This window comes from Aphanomyces astaci (assembly GCF_000520075.1).
Source record: "Aphanomyces astaci strain APO3 unplaced genomic scaffold supercont1.77, whole genome shotgun sequence".
NCBI lineage: Eukaryota > Oomycota > Saprolegniomycetes > Saprolegniales > Verrucalvaceae > Aphanomyces > Aphanomyces astaci.
In genome coordinates this window covers 91,641-110,344 of record NW_009798340.1, presented here as the reverse complement: position 1 = coordinate 110,344, position 18,704 = coordinate 91,641, and the positions used below count along the sequence as shown (strand labels likewise).

Below are 18,704 nucleotides of genomic sequence, written 5' to 3'. Positions count from 1 at the left end.
GGTGCAGAAGTTAGCCTCCCCATAGCCCAAACGGGCGGTATCATCTTTGGTTGTTGGCGCACGAGGTCTTTGTTTTCCCATGCGTCGACATATTGGGAGGATAACTAGCGTATTTTGCGCCATGATGTTGAATATTATAATGATGTTTTTCACTGTAAACTTACTTTGTGTTCATATTACACACCGCTGCTATGCGTACTTTATTTCCGATTCTTATGGCATCATGACTTTTGTATATCGTTGTACTATTATTTTTTTACGCTTTCCTTCTGGAGTACCCGGTAATACTGTATGTACTACCGTGAAGTAGAATTATACTGGTAGTACCATGCTATTGTGTATTAATTACTACTAGTATATCGGTGTACTATTTTGTTTTTACGTTTTCCTCAAGAGTACATATGTATAAAATACTTACCGGAAACCCTTTTTTTCTTGAAATACAGTTATAATGCTCAATATTTCTTTACGCAAGTAATCGTATTAGAATTTACTGTTACAAGTATTACATATTTTAGAGCATCTCCACCGCATCCCCAAATATTTTTGTCCCCATCCCTAAAATAGAGCCAGTTCACTGTTTTTGGGATGTCTGCAAAAAATCTTCCGTTTTGGTAGCTGTCCCCTTCCCAATTGACCTCAAGCCGGAAGTGCATGGTATCACATCGAGAGGCTGCCAAGTTCACCTTGGAACAGAGTTATGAACGGTGTTTGCCTCTCTCTAGTGGTAGTTAACTTTTCAGAGATTACGACTGGATGGCATGTCGATGGTGACCATCGCCTTGCTATTGAGTTTCCCAAGGTCGGTAATGCCGGTACTTGCAAGCCTACTTGACCGTAGCGATTCTGTAATCCCACGCACCAAGTTATAGAGTGTAATTGTTGCTGCGGACTCTTGTCCGTGATGCGCGACCACATAGCTTTATACGGTTGCGCCTCTTGGATAAACCCGCGTCCGCCGCAGCGTAGGAACGAGAGTCACCAGCAATCACTGCCGCAGCGATATCGGCCAGATATCGCTGTATCAATGAATGCTGGTGACTCTCGTTCAGCCACATCGTCCGCGTGCCCGACGACGGCGAGACGTGGTTCACGATACCGACCGCCAGTCGCCGTGTCCAAAGCCGACATCGGGAACTGCACGAATGGACTTGTCGAGTTGGGACATATTTGGGAATGCGGTGGAGATGCTCTTAAACTCGAACTTTGCGTCTTTAAATTCTCTTCAATTTAATGCTGAATGGGGAAACGAATGTGTCCAAGAGAAAAACAACTGTCAAGCTAACAAGTTAAGCTACGTTAATCCTTGAAGCTAATAAAACTCCTTACTCGGAGAACGGATGCCTCCTATTTTCGAATATAGAGATGTTTTGGACCTCATATTTTTGCAGGCTTTAGGTGACGCGCACTTTATAAAAAATCGAGTCGAATTCATTCTATAACTCGTGGATTTTTTATGGACTCCGAGTAACAAATTAGAGGGGTTTTGAACCTCATTGCATTCGGGCATTTATAGTGGTGCCCCGCCATAATGGTGGTGACAAAACCAGAGTTACCTCGTAACCATATTTGTGGTAACTGTAACATTTAATGTATTCTCGGCACAATTGAGCAATTGTATGGAATTATGGTGCACGTCACCTATAAACTACGAGCTTTTCACAAAATTTTCTTTTTGCTATTTCGTTTTCATTTCTCAAAATCTTGACGTGGTGAAGAAATTCTACGTCTCAGATATAAAGTTGGCGAAGAAATGGTCAAGAAATATACATTTAGGGCGAGTCTGGATGCCACGAAAAATGGCATAAAATGGCCATTTTTCCAAGAAATGTGACCAAAATCGAAATATTCCATTTTTCGAAATTTTGTGTGTTTGGATGCCACCAAAGTTCAAAACTTGATGCCACAATTTATGGCATACCATAGTAAGAAAATGGACCAATTTGGTCCATCTTTTTTATGAAGGTTTGTGTTTACGTTGAAGTCTTGCACTTCAATCACAAATCGAATAATTTTTCCATAATTCAACTGGCATCCAGACAACTTTCTTTTCTACTTTTTTCATGGGATATGAGACTTTGGGAAAAAAAGTTGCAGGCTTGCCAAAACGGTTTATGGCATAATTTTATGGGGTGACATCCAGACCAGTTCTTAACCAAGGTGTATTTTGCATGGGCGAATTGAATTTGGCCACAGAGATGATTCAAGACTGCAGGTTATTTGAAATAATATGACCTGCAGTAGGTTATATTATATATAACCTGCAGTCTTGGACTGGGATGATGCGAAACCAAAATGTCGATATTCCAGACCATACATCGATTATTGTCAAACATGTGCGGAATCGATGCGGTCTGGACAAGTTAGTTGCTAAACCTCTCTATTATAGAATTATATATTCTAACACCAAACAGTCGAGTGTTACATTTGTATGCCTTCAAATGTATTTTTGTGTGAAATTATGAGACTGTTACGCCATCTATAGTGTGTGCTAAACAAAGCAACAACTAGTTTATCGCAGTCTGGTGCATCAAGTCCATGAAATGTTGTCGCCAAGGCAACAAGTCCGCCTTCCCCCGTCGGAACACTTCGCGCCGCACGTACGCAACCTTATGGTCTTCGTCCTGAATACCCGTGATGTCGATGCCCCTCACCGCCGCAATCTCGTCCACACTCACAAACCCGTCGTTGGCTCGAAATAAGTGCGAAATATGGCTCACAAAGCGCAGCAAAATGTGCGTTGGCGATACCTGCCGCACCTCGGTCCTACATGTAAAACGATAAAGCTAAGCAGTCCCGCCGTCCACAACAGCAAATTTGCACGAAATACAACACAATACCACGACATGTAATGCTGCTGCTTCTGGACCGGGTCACACACATGCGCTTCGTCGTGTTCGACTTGGCACATGACCAGAATGAACCGGTTGGCTTCGACGAAGTGTCCTTGCAGCCAGTTTATGAACGAGCCTTTGCGACTAGTCGTGTGAAACAGTCGCGTGTTGGCTGTTTTCTCTTCCACCACCTTCCAACACCAACGTTATGTAGGATCATGGATGGTTGGCCGTTGGCCCTTTACTGTATTCAAGTACAAAAAGCCAAAGTAACTTTACTTGCAATTTCGACATGGTTGTGAAAGATCACCGCCTGCATGTTGGACTCGACCAAGCGTCGAAACATTTGCACCGTGCCTGGCCACGTGTACTGCATCCGCTCCATACACGTAAATGGTTGATCCGACGCTTGAAAGTCAAATTGGAAAAACTCCTCGTCATAGCTCACGGCAGGAAGCAACGTGAACGGCTCGTGTATGTTGTGATACAGTTGCTGTGTGAGCCACTCCTTGCCCAGGTTTCGAGCACGCGCGTCGGCCACCAATGTCGCGCTGTGCCACACATTGCTGCGGGACATGGGCGGCTACATACATATACATACGCAACGATCTTACTCGCCTCGTCGTTCGATGGAAATGTGAAGACGCACCGGAATGTTCATTGTGGCAAAGCGTTGCATGGCGTTCGTGAGCGATTGATACTCTTGCGTTTGAGAGACCAGTGACTGACGGTCTGTCAAGACACGATGGGCTTCTCGTTTGAATACGGTTGCAATGGAATGCCACGACAACGGACCATCGCTTGCTTCACGCGGCGGCGGCGGCATGCTGGCTTGAAGGCCATCAAGGATCGACTGAAGGTGCTCGAACTGTGCTTTGACAATCACCCCGTCAGCATAAAACTTGCGGCGATACTCGCGCTGTTTTTCTCGAAAGTATCGACGCCGAGAGTGTCTTGTCGGCGGCAACCTCGACCTTGGACGACGCGCCTCTGTTGGATGACATTCTTGTAACGTTAATACGTTTTAGGTTTTACTTTCTAGGATTACTTTGCTTGCCTCAATACCATTTTACGGTAGTACACTTTATCGGTTTATACAGGTTTGGGAGAAATTACTTTACCATCAATACACCGTAAACCTGTAATATCCAATATTCATATACTACCCGATTTACGAAGCAAATACGAAACAGAATCCATGCAGCACTCACGAAACATTTTTTTCGTTTTCAAAATCCTTCAACTCCCACTGAGTATACTTTAATCGAGTGTTTCGTGAATGTTTCGAAAATCAGTGGTATTTTTCTCTATACTTAAGGCACTATACAAAAACAAGCATACAATCGATAACGTTACTTCCGTGTTCACACAAATTCAGGTTCTTTGAGCGTCACAAATGCATGATCGTCATTGTTAGTGTCCAAGGACTGGGTAACGTCAAGTGTACGAATACAACATTGCCTAAACTACTGTACCGGTGGCTTTATGCATGGGAATGGTGTACCCGTCTACAACTAACGCTAAGACAAATTGGTTACTAATACCAACAGCTACCCACAGTATGACGTTAGTAGGACCAGGTGGTGTTAGTTTGGGGGCGTGTACCGGTAGTTTGGTTGTGGAAGGCTGCCTATCCCTCCACCTCCACCATAAGCTTAATGCAACTTGCATTCGTCTCACCTCCGTTCGCCATCCCATACTCGTCGAACTCGCCGTGCCTCACTCATAAGCATATATTTCGAAGTACTACACTGTAACTGAACTGTACATACATGCTTGCACCAACATAAAAATTAACATCAAATCTTGTCCAGTTATTCACAATGTATTGGACCAATAGTATCGTCTCTTGCCACTTGCATCATTCAAGCCTCTGTCTTGGGTGATGGATGCCTTCATGTTGGCAACACGACAACTTCGTCGAATTGACTCGTGGCTAAAATATGTCCCTTGAATTGTCCCCTACTTTTGACGTGTTTAGCTTGGAAAATGGGATATTAGGACGCGATACATACTGTGAAAATCGATGTTTCAGTGCGTCCTGGAAAAACATGTGTTTACTATTGAATTATTAACGTAAAGGTCCAATTTAAGAACACTTTTTCCGAGATGCTACCGAGGAAGGCATGTAACTCCTCTCATGGGAATCGGATTATAGCTCTACAATATGTTACATGAAGACAAAAGCCAGGTCTACATATTCGGGAGTTATGAATGAGATAATATGATTCCTGTTATAATTCATTATCATTCGCACCACTTTGTCTACAAACAGCCTAAAACAAGAAAAGCTTACAATTCTATCGATTTGTTCACTTGAAACACGTTCAAAGCCGCATTCAGGCTAAATCACTGTTGAAGTCACCAAAACAGCAAAATAAAATATTTCAGAGTTTTGGCAACTGGAGGGTACGCGAAACGACCAAAGCAGGAAACCTCAAATGAATTTGCAGAACTACCAAACAGCTCGATAGCACTAGCTCTTGCCATATCTAATAGACACACTAGGTGTTGAGAACTTTCGATTGGCCTTACGACAAGACGCAACAACCTGGAAGGCATGGGGTAGTTAGTGACTTCAGCTCAAACCTGTTCGGTTATTTTAATCGACTTGGCATTGAATTGTGATAAATTTTTAAAACCAATTGATATAATAATATAACATTGCCTCAAATATGACTTCGTTAGCTATCTATGAATGTACATGACTTTGACATCGAGTTGCTCTCTGACGCCTTGTCTACGAGCGGTGTGATGAATATAGATATTGCAAAATTAATTGCGTCCAATAGCTCTAGTAGTCAGTCATACAATGACCATTGTGTATACGATAATGTCTGCACTATTGACAATACAGACTCATGAAGTGTGTTTTGGTGGCAATCCTGACACAACGTTACAAAATACAAGATAGTCGTCTATGCTAATTCTACATATATAAAATTGGTGTGGTCGGCACTAATTCTTCAAGTCAATAATTGTTGAGGATTGATATATAGTGCGGTCCACACTAATACTGGGCATGTGCCGTTGGTCTGGTGCCGAGGTTGAAAATTAATGCGATCCGCACTAATATTACGATGTACTAAATTTCCGTCAAAGCGGTTAACGTAAATAATACCATGCTCTATTTGTTAAAAATATATATTTATCTGCTTTTACAAGCTCTTGTACACACCCTTCCCCAGGGTTGCATGTACATACGTATATGAAGAGAAGTGCAATGGTAGAGTCATCTGCTTTTAATTAATAGTACACTGTTTGTTCTCATCATTTGAGCGACATGCTATTGCGAACTAATCAAGTGCAATGGAACCACGAGTTTCAATGTAGTGTGGCGCGGGGTTTCGGGGTCCGAGTAAGAGTTTATAGGAAAAAACAATTAAACCTAATACTTTGAGGTACCCATTATTTCAATAAGTGGATTTAACAACAATGATTCTAGTCTTGAGTGCTGCCAATGTAGTGTAGCAAGCATTTTACGACGGTCCACGCACCTATTATTGGTTTGAGAGTTCTTATTGATGATAGGGATAGCGTAATAATACAGCTCCAACTAACTGTTAGTATAAGATGACTACTCTCATGAAATATCGCTGAAATCACTCGAAACAACCCAAATGTGTATGTACTCCACAACAACGTGCTCCACTAAGAGCCTTGACACCTCGGAACACTTTGGCGCCCTGGAAGCTATATATGTTACGTCAAAGAGTAGTCTTCATTCTCCAGGGTTTGGCGCATCGCCAGGTGTTAACTACTACAGTAACTATCGCTAACCCGCTGAGTGCTTGTAACGATCTGACAAGGAATACCAAGATGAACGATTCCCCTTTTATTCAAAACGAGCCTATAGTACCAATATACTGTACTATGCCGTAGCTTGTGGGGGAGCTGCTTACTCCTGTACCAACGTGGCTTTGTATTGATGGCGAAACAAATGTGGACGTCGAATGTTGCCGTGGTTAGACGACTCCGCCAAATACCTAAGTACATATAACACGATGGTTAGTGATCCAATATACAACTCCAAAAACTAATGATTTATATTAAAACAAAACCACGTATATATTTCTAATATATATATATACGAAACCACGAACATATTTCGAAACAAACACACATCTATACCACGATGGTTAGAAATCCAATATACAATTCCAAAAACTAATGATTTCTATTACTACAAAACCACGTATATATTTCTAACATATATATATACTAGTATATATATATATACGAAACCACGTATAGTTAGAGATCCAATATACAATTCCAAAAACTAATGATGTATATTACAACAAAATATTACTAATATATATATGTAAATATATGCGAAACAAACCGTATATATTTCGAAACAAACATGTCTATATTTGTCTATATATTTCTATTCCACCAACGAAAATATCGATCGACCATCGTCACATACTATGTACTACTCACACAATCGATAGTACAGACACCCACTCAGCCCACCAACTAGTACTACTAGGTACTAGTAGTAAGAATGAAGTCTCCACTAGTACACACGGTTCTAACTCGAAGTCGTCCAACCCAATAAACAATAATAGCTAGACACTATTTCCTTCGACTTATTTGAAATAGATTGTTTCAGCATTGGATTTTTCCCATACTGGAACTGCGTGAACGCCCACTTGTCTAAGTCTGCATTCAACATAGCCGTAATGAGTCCGTGGCGAAGGGCGGCGGCTGCCGACAGTTTAGCGCCGAGAAAAAGCAAAGCATTAGCTTGGATGTATCCGAGCTTATAAATCAAAGCTGGAGCGGCAGGGATATGGGAGCCAGGAAGGATGTGAAAGGTCGCTCGTTCGTGGGAAAACACAACATCGGCGAGCCCGACTAGGGATACTAGAAACAATGGATGAATCATTGGAGACAAATATACTTTGATATATATATATATATATATTTAGATTCAAAGAACATGTGGATGAACCGGTATACTGTTCTAGTACTACTTCGTGGAAATATATATTTTAAATATGTATATATATAGAGAGAGAGAGATTTGAAGCCCTTACAGTACCTGCCAACCCACTCACAGGGCCGTGGACAACCACACCCAACGGTTTTGGGAAATCCACAATGACTTCGATCAACGCCTTAATATTGTTGCCTGGATAGAAATATTACGATATTATTGCCCAAATCAAGATAGAACAATATTAATTGCCTGAATAAAAAAAGTCAACTTCATTGTACGATCAACGATAGAATTAGTTTGAAACCCCCCAATCCTTGTAGCCAGAATGTCAATATAGTGCTAAAATGATTAATACAGCCAAATATAAATACTCATCCATAGAAGAATGAATAATGCTTTGATGTATTCATTCCTGGCACTCTAACATACTAGTAGATGGTGCTGGACTTGCGGTGCTTTGTTGTTGAAGCTTTAACACCAGCACTTTAGTCGCTGGGTCGTCGGTGGCCTTTTGAATGGCTGACGTGAGCTCATCAATAACCTCGCCCTCCAGCGGTGTCTTGGGGTCCCACGTCATGGTGACGATCCCTTTGCTAGTCAAATAGACAAATATAATCGATGTTGCATGGGAACTCTTCAGGATATATACGCATACGCTTGGGTGGAATGAATGATGCCGCCCGCCGCCTCGTTGGAGGATGATGTAGCAGTGGCAGCATCGTTTGACCCACTAGCACCTTTGGCCAGCCCGTCGATGAGGTCGCAGTAGCGCTTCTTCGCGTCATCGTGGCTCAACGTGCCTAGCGATGTCCATGCTTCCCATTTCGCTTTGCCCTAGGGGTGTCATGAGCCAGGATAGCAAGTGGTGGGTGGAAGCTTACGACGAAATCAAACATGCCTGGCTTGGGTTGCGTGTTGGGGCCGTCGGTGGCTTGCTTGTACAAGGCGTACATTTGGAGCTTGATGGCATTGTCCTCTAGCTTGGGCAACGTTTTACCCAGTGCAATCTTGTCCTGGAACAGAGCGTGGAGGCCCGTGGACAAGCCGCGGCGGCTGTGGACGATGACACCTCGGCGATGCAGCATCCTTGTTGACAAAACAAATTGGAAAGATCGTTTTATCGAGTTTCCATCGAAAGCTGTTTAAGAGGTCCATATAAAGTTTGGCAATTTCGCATGGATTACAAAATATATCAATAACGTACTATTGTGGATCGGGCACGGTCAATACAAATCGAAATATAAATAATAAAATAATATCAATTTCGAGAAAGTAAAACTACTGGCTTATATACAAGCGAGGCGCATCGTGATTTATAAGCACCAATCAGATTCAAAAATACTTTCCATGCGTTAAACCCGACCAATAGAGAAGCAGAGAAGCGATCATGAAATGCGTTAAACTCCATAACATAATATTTTGATTCATTTCGTTCAAGGAAATAGACCTTTTTGTCCAATAAGATTGATTTTTTTTATATTTCTCATTTGGTATATATATTTGAAGCCGATTTGCATCAATATAACATTCTCTGTTAACGACACTTCAAATAGACGATTCATTAGAATCGATTCGCAGTTTTTTTATTGCCCAATTTTATTGAAAATGGATGAAAACTGATGTATTTCGAGCCACTTAACGTCGTGCCTGATCCAGACAGACCCCTACAATACTGTAGTATTGGAAAGAGCGCTGATAGAGCTATTTCGAAACTGGGTTGAGCTAGAGTTTGCATTTCAACTGCTTTTCGTAAATCAATGGTGTTGCAAGGCGGTACAGGTATAACGTTCGCCCGACTCCCCGTCCGTAGATAAACTGTACTAGTGTTGGCTACGAGTTCCTATCGATTCCATGCGAAACCATCTACTCCGGAGTATTCGCCACCGGATGTGAAACTGATTTTTTTGTAACGGCTCATGTAACTGGTTTTTGCAGCCGACGCACATGGGCAATGTGGTGGAGCCGGTGCACCCGTCTGGGGGTGCCACCATGTCCTGTCGAGGGTCCTCGTCTTCGTTTACGATCGCCCCCAAAGCCAAACGGCACCCGGCGTACGTCATGTATTTCTACTTTGGATCATATGGACTAGTATATACTACTATAGTGTACTAGTATGATATATATGATGGAATCATCGTGAAATCATCTCTAGGGCAATCACAACGGGGCATATCTTGTTTGTCGGGTTGGACGGAAGTGGCAAAACCAACCTCGTGCAAGGTACAGTACATAACATGTACATATACCATCCTTCAGGCGTATATATAATATATATGTATATATATATACGATCAAAGAATAACGCGGTTGCCTTGGTTTGTGTCAGGGCTTGCGAATATGTGTACCCCCACAACCCCCATCGACAAAGACCAGCATGTGTGGGCCACATCAAACCCCCTGCCCAGTCGATTTCCGGTGATCAAGTCGGTACAGCTCAATCGACGCGAGGTTAACCTGCTCGCCGTGCCAGGCAGCCGAGACTTGCGATATCTCTGGTTTGTAACTTAGCTATGTCGTTTCGTTCCTGTAGCTGGCTACTATGTAATGACTATATTGTAGGTACACAAGTTTGACCAGAGACGAAATCAGCGCTATATGTTTTTGTGTGGACATCAGCGACACGATCCGGTTTCCGCTCGTGGCGTTGGAACTGCAACGACTCCACGAGTTCCAACACTCAAACAATCTCGCGACGTCTTGGTTGTTGTTTACCAAATCCGATTGCATCCAAGTAAATATATATAACAAACACACCACATCTACAATATACTACAAGGCGAAGACTGACTGAACGAGCGTAACGTTACCCTTATGTAGGTAAAGAAGGGCACCGCCGTGGATACGTACGAGCGGCTCAAAACGATATGCACCCAGCTGAAAAAAGAACCGTGCAATTGGGGGTTTACAGTCATGCCCCTGGTGAACTCCAACCTTGAAGGAAGCCTCTTGGATGTGAAAAATTGGATTCAGGAAACTTTGCCCCCGAAACCGTAGAGATAACTGTGGCAAGCGACCACCAGCTTATCTAACTAACTGGTAGTTCAACGGGAGGACATTTGTTCTTCGCAATCACGGGGTTACCGCGGACGTCTTGGCAACATACTTGGGGGATACCGCTACCACCAGGGCCCTCGTTCACAAAAGTCCAGTATGGTAAACCAAGGCAGCACTTTCGATGGTTGGGGTTCTGGCACTCGATAATAGTACCGTTCAAGGTTTTGCAGGGCACCAAGTTGCCACAGTCGATGATGGATTCCGCCATCGTGGTGGCCACAACAATGGCGAGGACGATGGTTAATTGCATGGTGGCGTTAATTGGAATATGGCACTTCGGTGCCAATCGAGAGCCATCACGAGAAGTCATTTTTCGTCGATATGAAATGTGATGCAATTTGACTCAATACGCGACTTTGCTGCAGAGGTTGCGACGAACGTCAACAACATTCGCAACTGATATTCCGAAGCTTTTACAAAGTGTAGGAAGTTACATTATTGCATACATAGAACTCTTGTGAACCTGTGGCGCCAACTAATATCGCCATGACGAAGAGGATTACATTCATCCTTCCAGCCGTCGTTAGCCGCCCAATAATGCACCATGGTTCGTTCCCACAAAGTCCAAGGATAGCTCATCCAATGTAAAATGTGATGTTTATTTTTACAGTCCTATTGTGCTTGTACTTTGGCAACTGTACTGGAGCTGCTGCTATCGATTTGCTTCGACCCCCAGACTACTTCCAGAGGGAAAGAGTGCAGGGTGGACAGTACAGCCCCCATACAGACCGTCGAATCCGGACTACATGGTCACTCCAATCGGCTGGAAAGTGTACGTGAGTGTCGTGGGGGATGTCACGTACATATTGCATTGGTGGACCCATCTGCAGCGGACTGTTGCCTGCTGGAACCAACCGCCCCCAGAAGGGGCTACATGTCGCTGCGGCCTTCGTCAAAGTGTTGTTAAGTTTAGGAATTGGCCAGTGTGTAGCACGAAAGGATGTTGTATGCTAGGATATTTCGTCGGGGGCGTGGGGTGTGTGTGTCTGGAAGGCGAAGTGAGATGCACTATCAACACATGCCGTTCTTCATGGTAGAATTATCACACTGAAACATTAACATCAGTAACGAGCGATACTACCTAGCTATTAACATTGCAGTGAAACGCCAAACCCCCTCTGTATATTTCGGGTACAAAAATGCAACTTGACATGTTGGCTTCTTGAAATACTTATACATACGGTATACACCGAATTCATCTGACACTAGGATGCGGCGATGACCCCGTGAACTTTCCATACTAGTTAGCATTATACTTTAAGTACAGGTAGAATGCCACTTACAATGTTAATTCGTTGCCAGATAAACTACCGTTAGAATCACCTAGCCGACACATTCAATCCCCGTTGGCCACAAGTAGTCGTACCATATTCGACAAAGTCGATGTCTTACAGGAGACATGTCAAGTATGTATAATATAATCATAATACATACAGGCAATAGTCAAATTCACACTTCGCTCCGTTGCAACGTTCGATAATGCTTTAATAAATTACTCCTCACTTTTTATATGGTACTACTATTCCTAGTTGATGCTGCCACATGTAAACAACCTCACAAGAGGCGCAACAAGTCATCGTTGTCGTGGCCTCTGTCGGACAAGTCGAGCATTGGTATCATCATCGCATTCAGCATATCGTCGCCGATCATGGGCAAATCTTCGAGCGAATACAGTGTCGCAACGTCGAGATCCAACGAAGGGGATCGTGCAGTTGAGGCTGTGTGAAGGTATGGATGCTTGCCCCGCGGACTCCTCGCGGACGTCCATGCTTCGACGTCGGCCAAGAACAATTGCACTTCATCTTCCCCACCAAACGCGTGGCCCATCTTGAGGTGGCCTTCGAACCCGAACCGACCGCCTTGTCCTACCACCAATCTCGTGGTTCCCATCGAGTGAAAGTCGTAGTGGACGTCTGTAAAGTGCATGAGCCCGGCGAGGCCACTCTCATAGCGCCATGAATGGCCTGTGATCTCATATCGCTCGACCCCTCGGAGCTGCCACAGGGCCCAGCCCAGGTACACCCACAACGCAAACGCGATGGGAACCGCGCACAATGCAATGACATGGACAGGAATCTCATGCACGAACATGACAGGCACGGCGGCGGCAAACGGAACATGCACCGTTGTCCACAGGCACAAGCGTCCGATGTGAGGACACACGGGTACAACCACTTGAATGCCGCCTCCAGCGGGCAATGGATGGACTGTGTACCTTGTCTTGGGCTGATGCTGCTCCTGCTGGGCCATAGTATTGTTGTGGCGACGTAGAAGGAGCTCTTCCCGACTACTGACCACTTCCGTGGTGAACATGGTGATTTGGAAATGAGGCCAGATGCGATTGCTATATGATCCGGTGGTTCTGCGTTCTCATTGGTGCATTGAAACACCGTTCACGCGTCGGATTGGGCCATCGGGAAACCGAACGTTCGAAGAACGCCCTATTTTTACTGATGGTATTTTTGTCCGAAATAAATACATATATCGGATTTTCTTAATTTTGACTTTAAAATCGATGATATCTTAGCACTTGAAAGTGACGTTGTGGTAGAATGCACCTGTCTCATTATTTCATCGGCTTGAATTGACTTCAACTTAGCGTTCATTTACTTCGATTTCAACTCAAATCAAGGCAAAATAGCAGCTTATTATGGTGCACGGTTAACACCTTACAGTTAATATATGCGGTTTTACTTACAGTTTTTGATGATTTTACTTTTCTAGTAATTCGATTGGCTTTTCCAAAACTCAAGCAATTCCATTGGCCAATTTGAGTACACCATAAACTGGCTAACTAGGGTAAGCACAAGTTGCTCGCTCTCAGCTAACGTTAATTATTATGCCACGTCCGCGATTGACCTCAAATTGTCAAATTGCTTTTATCAAGGTAATCGTACCAGTCGTTTCTACGAAGGATGATTGTGTTGTTCGCGCCCCTGATCTGCCCATACGAGTTCGCTTAGAGGGTGTACTAGTTCGTAAAAATCGAAAATCCATTGCGGTCGTTCCCCCAGTCGCCAAATAAAGTCTTCAACAATCTGGTTGAACCTGACATGAGCGTAACTAGAGCTATTTTTTACAGGTTGCATTTTGAACAACTCAATACTATCGCTAGTAGTCGTCGTTTAGCTTGTGCAGGCGGGGTGACACAGAACTAGCGTGGGGTACGAAGCAACCTTTGCACAATACTCGCTATTCTTAACGTTCAAGCGGTGCTATTCCGTAGTACCACTGTACATAACGTTATCTCCAAAAATGTAACTGCAAAAAGCCGCCCAATAAATAATACTACGTAGTACGGTGCAATGGTTTCCATATTATAATCACAGCAACTTGTACTAACTTACTTGAAGGTTCGCATAACGCAATATGTGTGGAGTGAAAGGGGAGGGTTCTGACTCGACCCTAACTAGCCTTCCTGGTGTCGATGCAAGGTCCTGAGGAAACCTGGGACTGAACCAGCGACCATCGGTGTGTTCTTGTCATACTTAGATCAGGTGTAAAGTGATCTATAAGTAGACGCGCTCCCAACTGAGCCAAAAGAACTGGTCAATTTGGACATGAGATTGTACTACGAGAATGAGTACTCTCGACTTGTGGCATTCATGATAGTGACATGACAAAACACTTGTGGGAACGAACTACTATACATACGTACAGTATGCGAGTGAACATTCGAACCAACTAAACACACACATTCTCACGAATACATAATAAGTCTTCGTTTCAATAGTAGTACATATTAACAAGTTAGGCCGTGGCGGCAACGTCCTTCTTGGCCGCGTCTTCGGCCTCCTTCTTCTTGAGGTCCGCCGCGCGCTTGGCGCTAAACCACGCGTTGATTTCGTCGTCGGTGACGCCGCTCTCGCCCTGCTTCCACGCCGCGAGGAGTTCCGTGGGGTTAATCAAAATACCATACTGGTGACGCGCCACCAGCTTGTGGGTCGACTTTTCGTACACGAGCACTCGGGGGGCCGCGAGGGTGTTGCGGTCGTTGTCCTTTGTCATGATCTTGTCCACGTTATACAGCGTCTTGGCCAGATCCTGGCTCCACTTGAACCGGAGGAGGTCCGTACCCGCCACGACCTTGTCGGCATCGCTCTCCTCCACGTCCAGGCTGTAATAGATGGCGCTGACGTCCTCAGGGTGCTCGCTGGCGAAGCTCGCGACTGCCGACGTCAGCGAGTCTTCAGTTTGGGCCCATTTCGCGCCAAAGTACAAGATGATGAACTGGTTCAAACTGTCCACCGCTACGGGGCGCCCCTTGGCGTCCACGATCGATTCGAGCGGCAAGTGCGGCAAGATGTCCACCTCGGGCAGATCCCCGCGGGTGGTTTCCCACCACTCTTTGGCCTGTTCGTCCGTGATGTCCTCGCCGCGCTTCCACTCTTCGATCACGGTCGCGGTGCGCGATCGGATGCTCACAGCCGCGCGCTCCGACAGCACTTTGCCCGTGTCCCGGTCCACAGCAAACAGCGTCGGGATGCCCAAAATGGACGGGTACGCGGCCTTGAGCTGCGCAAACACTTTGATGTTGGACTCTGACCACTCGTACCGGTTGTACGTGGGCTTGGTGCTCAGGTTGAAGTCCTGCATGGTCGAGTTGATGTCGCGAGAAAAGTACACAACCGACACTTGGTCCTTGTTATCAGCGGCAAACTGCACCAGGCTCGGGGTGAGTGCACGACAGGGCGGACACCAGTATGCCGATAGAAGCACGAGCACGATCGGGTTGAGGTCGTTGATCGTGATGGACACGCCGTTGGCGTCGGTCAAGTTGGCCGGCTTGGCCTCGCCGTTGTAAAAGTCAGACCAGAAACCTTGGGGAGCAGTGTGGACCATGTTGCGAAAGGGGAAATGAAAGGAACTACGTAGTACATTGGAGGTTTGTACATGTGAGAAGGTGACAATTATGCGGCGCGTTTTGCCGCCGCCTCGCTGAGATTGGGTTTCCAGCTGGGGGCTCAGATGGAAATCGCCCAATGGCCTTGGAGTATCGTCCAAAACGTCATTTCATCCGACCAATCAAATCGCAAGCCTCGTGCATGTCAATGGACAACTGGTGGAATGATGGGGACGAGTTCATCACTCAGCAAGACGACCGCCCCTGAGACTTGCGCAGTGGTTCTCGCTTCTGAATGACTGGCCGTGGCTTGAGAGTGTGACGGACAATCCTCAATCGTCATGAGCGCGCAAGGTATATTTAAGCCCTGCTTACAGCACATCAACAATATTGTGAACACTTGTGAGTGGGAGAGTAAGCGGCTGTGATTGGCTCGTGCCTTTCCAATCGCAGACGTGGGTGTGGACAGGTCACAGGGAACTTCCGAGGTTGTTTGCAAAAGTCCCCACCCAATACATTGTGACGAGTACCGTAGAAATTGGCCGGTGGGTCGCAAGCAAGCTTGTGTTTGGACGTGAAGCTTAACGTTATAGACTTTGTCGATACTTGCGACACATTTTACTCACATGCCGTGCAGCAGTGGAAGCAATCGGGAATTGCTTTCACAGTCAGGAGGATTACAATTCGTCTGATACGTGCAGTTGCGGCGTCCTTGCTTAAGGCTCGCGTAGTAAACATGGGCTGTGAATCGATGTGAGGGCCTTAAGTTGAAGTTCCCACTTTCACATGCTAATACTGTACAGTAGCTCAGCGGTTACCAAGAATATAAAATTAATGTACGGTACGATCTACAGTAAAATGAATGCTTCTGGTACAGTGGTTACCTAGAATTAAATATTACTATTAATACGTAATATACGTGGCATTCCATGCGCACTCTTTTGCTGTGTTGTTTCAAAAATATATAAAAATAGAAAAAAGTGACAAAAGGGGGAATTGAATCTTCCGCATGCAGACTGTTTGCCACTGAGCTACAAGTATTACTGGTGCTACAGTATTTGTTTAACACGACTTTCGAAAGCTACCAATCACACGTCGGTTGTTGTGTTCAATGACGCCAAATATCCGCATATTTGGGCCAAATGTGGAGATTTTAGTGGATATATCCGGATATTTCGAAATTCCATTGACACTGTGAACACGTTTTTTTTTCAATGTCCCAGATATTCCCAAGCCAAATATCCGCCACAAATATCCATGTCTGGAGCTGGATATTTTGGGGGGGGATGATGGGGCAAGGTGCTTGATATCCAATAAATTCATTTGCACAGGGAACGGACCTGTCGTGGCAACATGGAGTCACAACCCTTCCTTGCACCATGTTGGCGCAAGGTCTCTTAACACTTATGGGTAGGGAGCTGGCGAGGTGTTTGTTCTATTCTACACAGGTTTGCACACAGGTGTACTCGTACATTGCAAGCCTTCGAAGACAGGTTGCACAAGCCGAGACAGTTGTGGGATCAACGCTGGCAATCGATACCGCTGGCAACCGATACCGCAACTTTATCGGCTCGTTCATACGGATTAGGTGGGCGGGCGACATTCACTGCGAGCACTGTACAGTACAACCAACTGATCGGCGTACGCACATATTTGCCCGAGTCCCGTTGTCGCGGGGTTTTACGACAAGTTAATGGGTAGGCGCGGCGCAGGCAAACAAGGAGACTCAAACCCAGGTGTGGAGTTCGAGGCAAAATGTAAAGTCGAGTTAGTTAAATATGTGGTCGTGGCTGTAGGTAGTCCTAATGCTCTAAGTTCTACTGCATCGGCAGTTGATGGTTGAGGGATCTCCGTCTTGGTAGATCTTCGACACCCGTATGACGGTCCTGGTCATCGAGTTTGGGAGTTATATAAGGTCTGGGAGGTCTAGCCGGAACGGGAAAGGCAACGCGGTCTTCAGGGAGGTCAGATGGTCGATCAGGGCCTCGTCTGGCTTCGCAGTCTCGGCAGGGTCATGGACCCTGCAGTCGCACCGTGACATTCTCCCCCACTTAGGCCCGAAGCTCCGTCTCGGGCTTCAGTCAGTTCACGGGGCATACAGTCGGTGTAACTGGTCGATAGGATGGGCCAATCCTGGGGCGCCTTGAGTGGCTCTCGGTCCCAGGTCGCGAGTGATTGGGCAAACCAAGTAGCCCCGGGAACACCGTTGGCCGGGATCTTCCTCAACCAGGGACAGGACAGCGGAAGGGTCTGGCCCCAGGTCGTCTTCATTGCACTTTCGCATTCGCCATGTCCACGCCACCAGCTCCTGTTCCGCCGGCCGGGTCCTCCGCTCCAGCGCCAGACGCATCCCACTCATTTCTGGTGCCGCCAGGATCGTCGTCGGCCGCGGCAACCGGGCCGTCCACCGCACCGGCTTCCAGCCCTCCTGGTCTTTCTGGTGCCAGTGCGCCGGCCGTTGAGTCGTTGTGCGCGTCGTTGACTCGGTCGGCCTCGGAGTGCGCCTTGTTGTCGGCCAGCCTGGACAGTGCTCGGGCGGCCGTCCAATCCACCCTGGTCACGGCAAGATCCCTTCTGGGTGACGGCGGTCCAGGTTCCACTCTCCGTGCCATCCAAGAATTTGTCTCGGCCAAAGAGGCCGCCGAGAAGCTCCTGGCCCGAGTGCAGGCCGACCTGGTGGAGCGCGAGACCGACCTGGTCGTCGAGCGCAACTCCCGTGTTGCGGCAGAGGCGTACGTGGCCGCCCTCCGGGATCAGCTGGACACCGAGACTCGTCGCGCGGCGGAGACCATTGGTCAGCTGCGTGGCGAGTTGGCGGTTGTCAGCAACGAAGTCGTGGGGTGGTCCAAGCGTTTCCAGACTGTCGACGCGACGGAGGCCTCCCTTCGGGCATTCATCGCGTCTCTGAAGGACTAGTTGGAGACCCAGAGTCAGCAAGCGGCATCCCTCCAGTTGGACCTTGATCGTGCCTGCGTCGAGCGAGATTCGGCTCGCCAGGACGCCAGCCAGAAGAGCGCGCAATTGG

At 46.1% G+C, this 18,704-nt stretch overlaps 6 protein-coding genes across 10 annotated transcripts; 3 read left to right on the top strand and 3 right to left on the bottom strand.

The window, feature by feature from the left end:
• Window positions 1–2,408: 2,408 nt before the first annotated feature.
• Window positions 2,409–3,867, bottom strand: H257_15927 (hypothetical protein). The gene is made up of 4 exons (XM_009844208.1): window positions 3,484–3,867; window positions 3,127–3,417; window positions 2,841–3,025; window positions 2,409–2,766 (listed from the first exon to the last, which is right to left on the bottom strand). The coding sequence occupies exons 1-4, from the start codon at window positions 3,658–3,660 to the stop codon at window positions 2,508–2,510; spliced, it is 912 nt and encodes a 303-aa protein (XP_009842510.1). The 5' UTR covers window positions 3,661–3,867; the 3' UTR covers window positions 2,409–2,507.
• Window positions 3,868–6,647: 2,780 nt separating this feature from the next.
• Window positions 6,648–8,893, bottom strand: H257_15926 (hypothetical protein). 4 transcript variants are annotated; one of them, XM_009844204.1, is made up of 6 exons: window positions 8,664–8,893; window positions 8,438–8,616; window positions 8,212–8,375; window positions 7,885–7,974; window positions 7,472–7,706; window positions 6,648–6,820 (listed from the first exon to the last, which is right to left on the bottom strand). In XM_009844204.1, exons 1-6 carry the CDS (start codon window positions 8,865–8,867, stop codon window positions 6,733–6,735), a joined length of 960 nt encoding a protein of 319 aa, XP_009842506.1. In that variant the 5' UTR covers window positions 8,868–8,893; the 3' UTR covers window positions 6,648–6,732. The 4 variants fall into 4 exon arrangements, with proteins under 4 accessions (XP_009842506.1, XP_009842509.1, XP_009842508.1 ...); XM_009844207.1 differs by lacking the exon at window positions 7,885–7,974; XM_009844206.1 differs by lacking the exon at window positions 6,648–6,820 and having other exon boundaries at window positions 7,043–7,706.
• An 802-nt stretch (window positions 8,894–9,695) lies between these two features.
• H257_15925 lies at window positions 9,696–10,851 on the top strand. Of its 2 annotated transcripts, none has more exons than XM_009844202.1 (5): window positions 9,696–9,833; window positions 9,935–10,002; window positions 10,109–10,277; window positions 10,399–10,513; window positions 10,600–10,851. In XM_009844202.1, exons 1-5 carry the CDS (start codon window positions 9,727–9,729, stop codon window positions 10,774–10,776), a joined length of 636 nt encoding a protein of 211 aa, XP_009842504.1. In that variant the 5' UTR covers window positions 9,696–9,726; the 3' UTR covers window positions 10,777–10,851. The 2 variants fall into 2 exon arrangements, with proteins under 2 accessions (XP_009842504.1, XP_009842505.1); XM_009844203.1 differs by having other exon boundaries at window positions 10,342–10,513.
• A 1,450-nt stretch (window positions 10,852–12,301) lies between these two features.
• Window positions 12,302–13,146, top strand: H257_15924 (hypothetical protein). The gene has a single exon (XM_009844201.1). The coding sequence runs from the start codon at window positions 12,796–12,798 to the stop codon at window positions 13,105–13,107; it is 312 nt and encodes a 103-aa protein (XP_009842503.1). The 5' UTR covers window positions 12,302–12,795; the 3' UTR covers window positions 13,108–13,146.
• A 1,387-nt stretch (window positions 13,147–14,533) lies between these two features.
• Window positions 14,534–15,815, bottom strand: H257_15923 (hypothetical protein). The gene has a single exon (XM_009844200.1). It carries the CDS (start codon window positions 15,676–15,678, stop codon window positions 14,587–14,589), a length of 1,092 nt encoding a protein of 363 aa, XP_009842502.1. The 5' UTR covers window positions 15,679–15,815; the 3' UTR covers window positions 14,534–14,586.
• Window positions 15,816–17,968: 2,153 nt separating this feature from the next.
• H257_15922 (hypothetical protein) lies at window positions 17,969–18,595 on the top strand (the record flags this gene model as incomplete). Its single annotated transcript, XM_009844199.1, has 1 exon — window positions 17,969–18,595. The coding sequence occupies one exon, from the start codon at window positions 17,969–17,971 to the stop codon at window positions 18,593–18,595; it is 627 nt and encodes a 208-aa protein (XP_009842501.1).
• Between the last annotated feature and the right edge of the window lie 109 nt (window positions 18,596–18,704).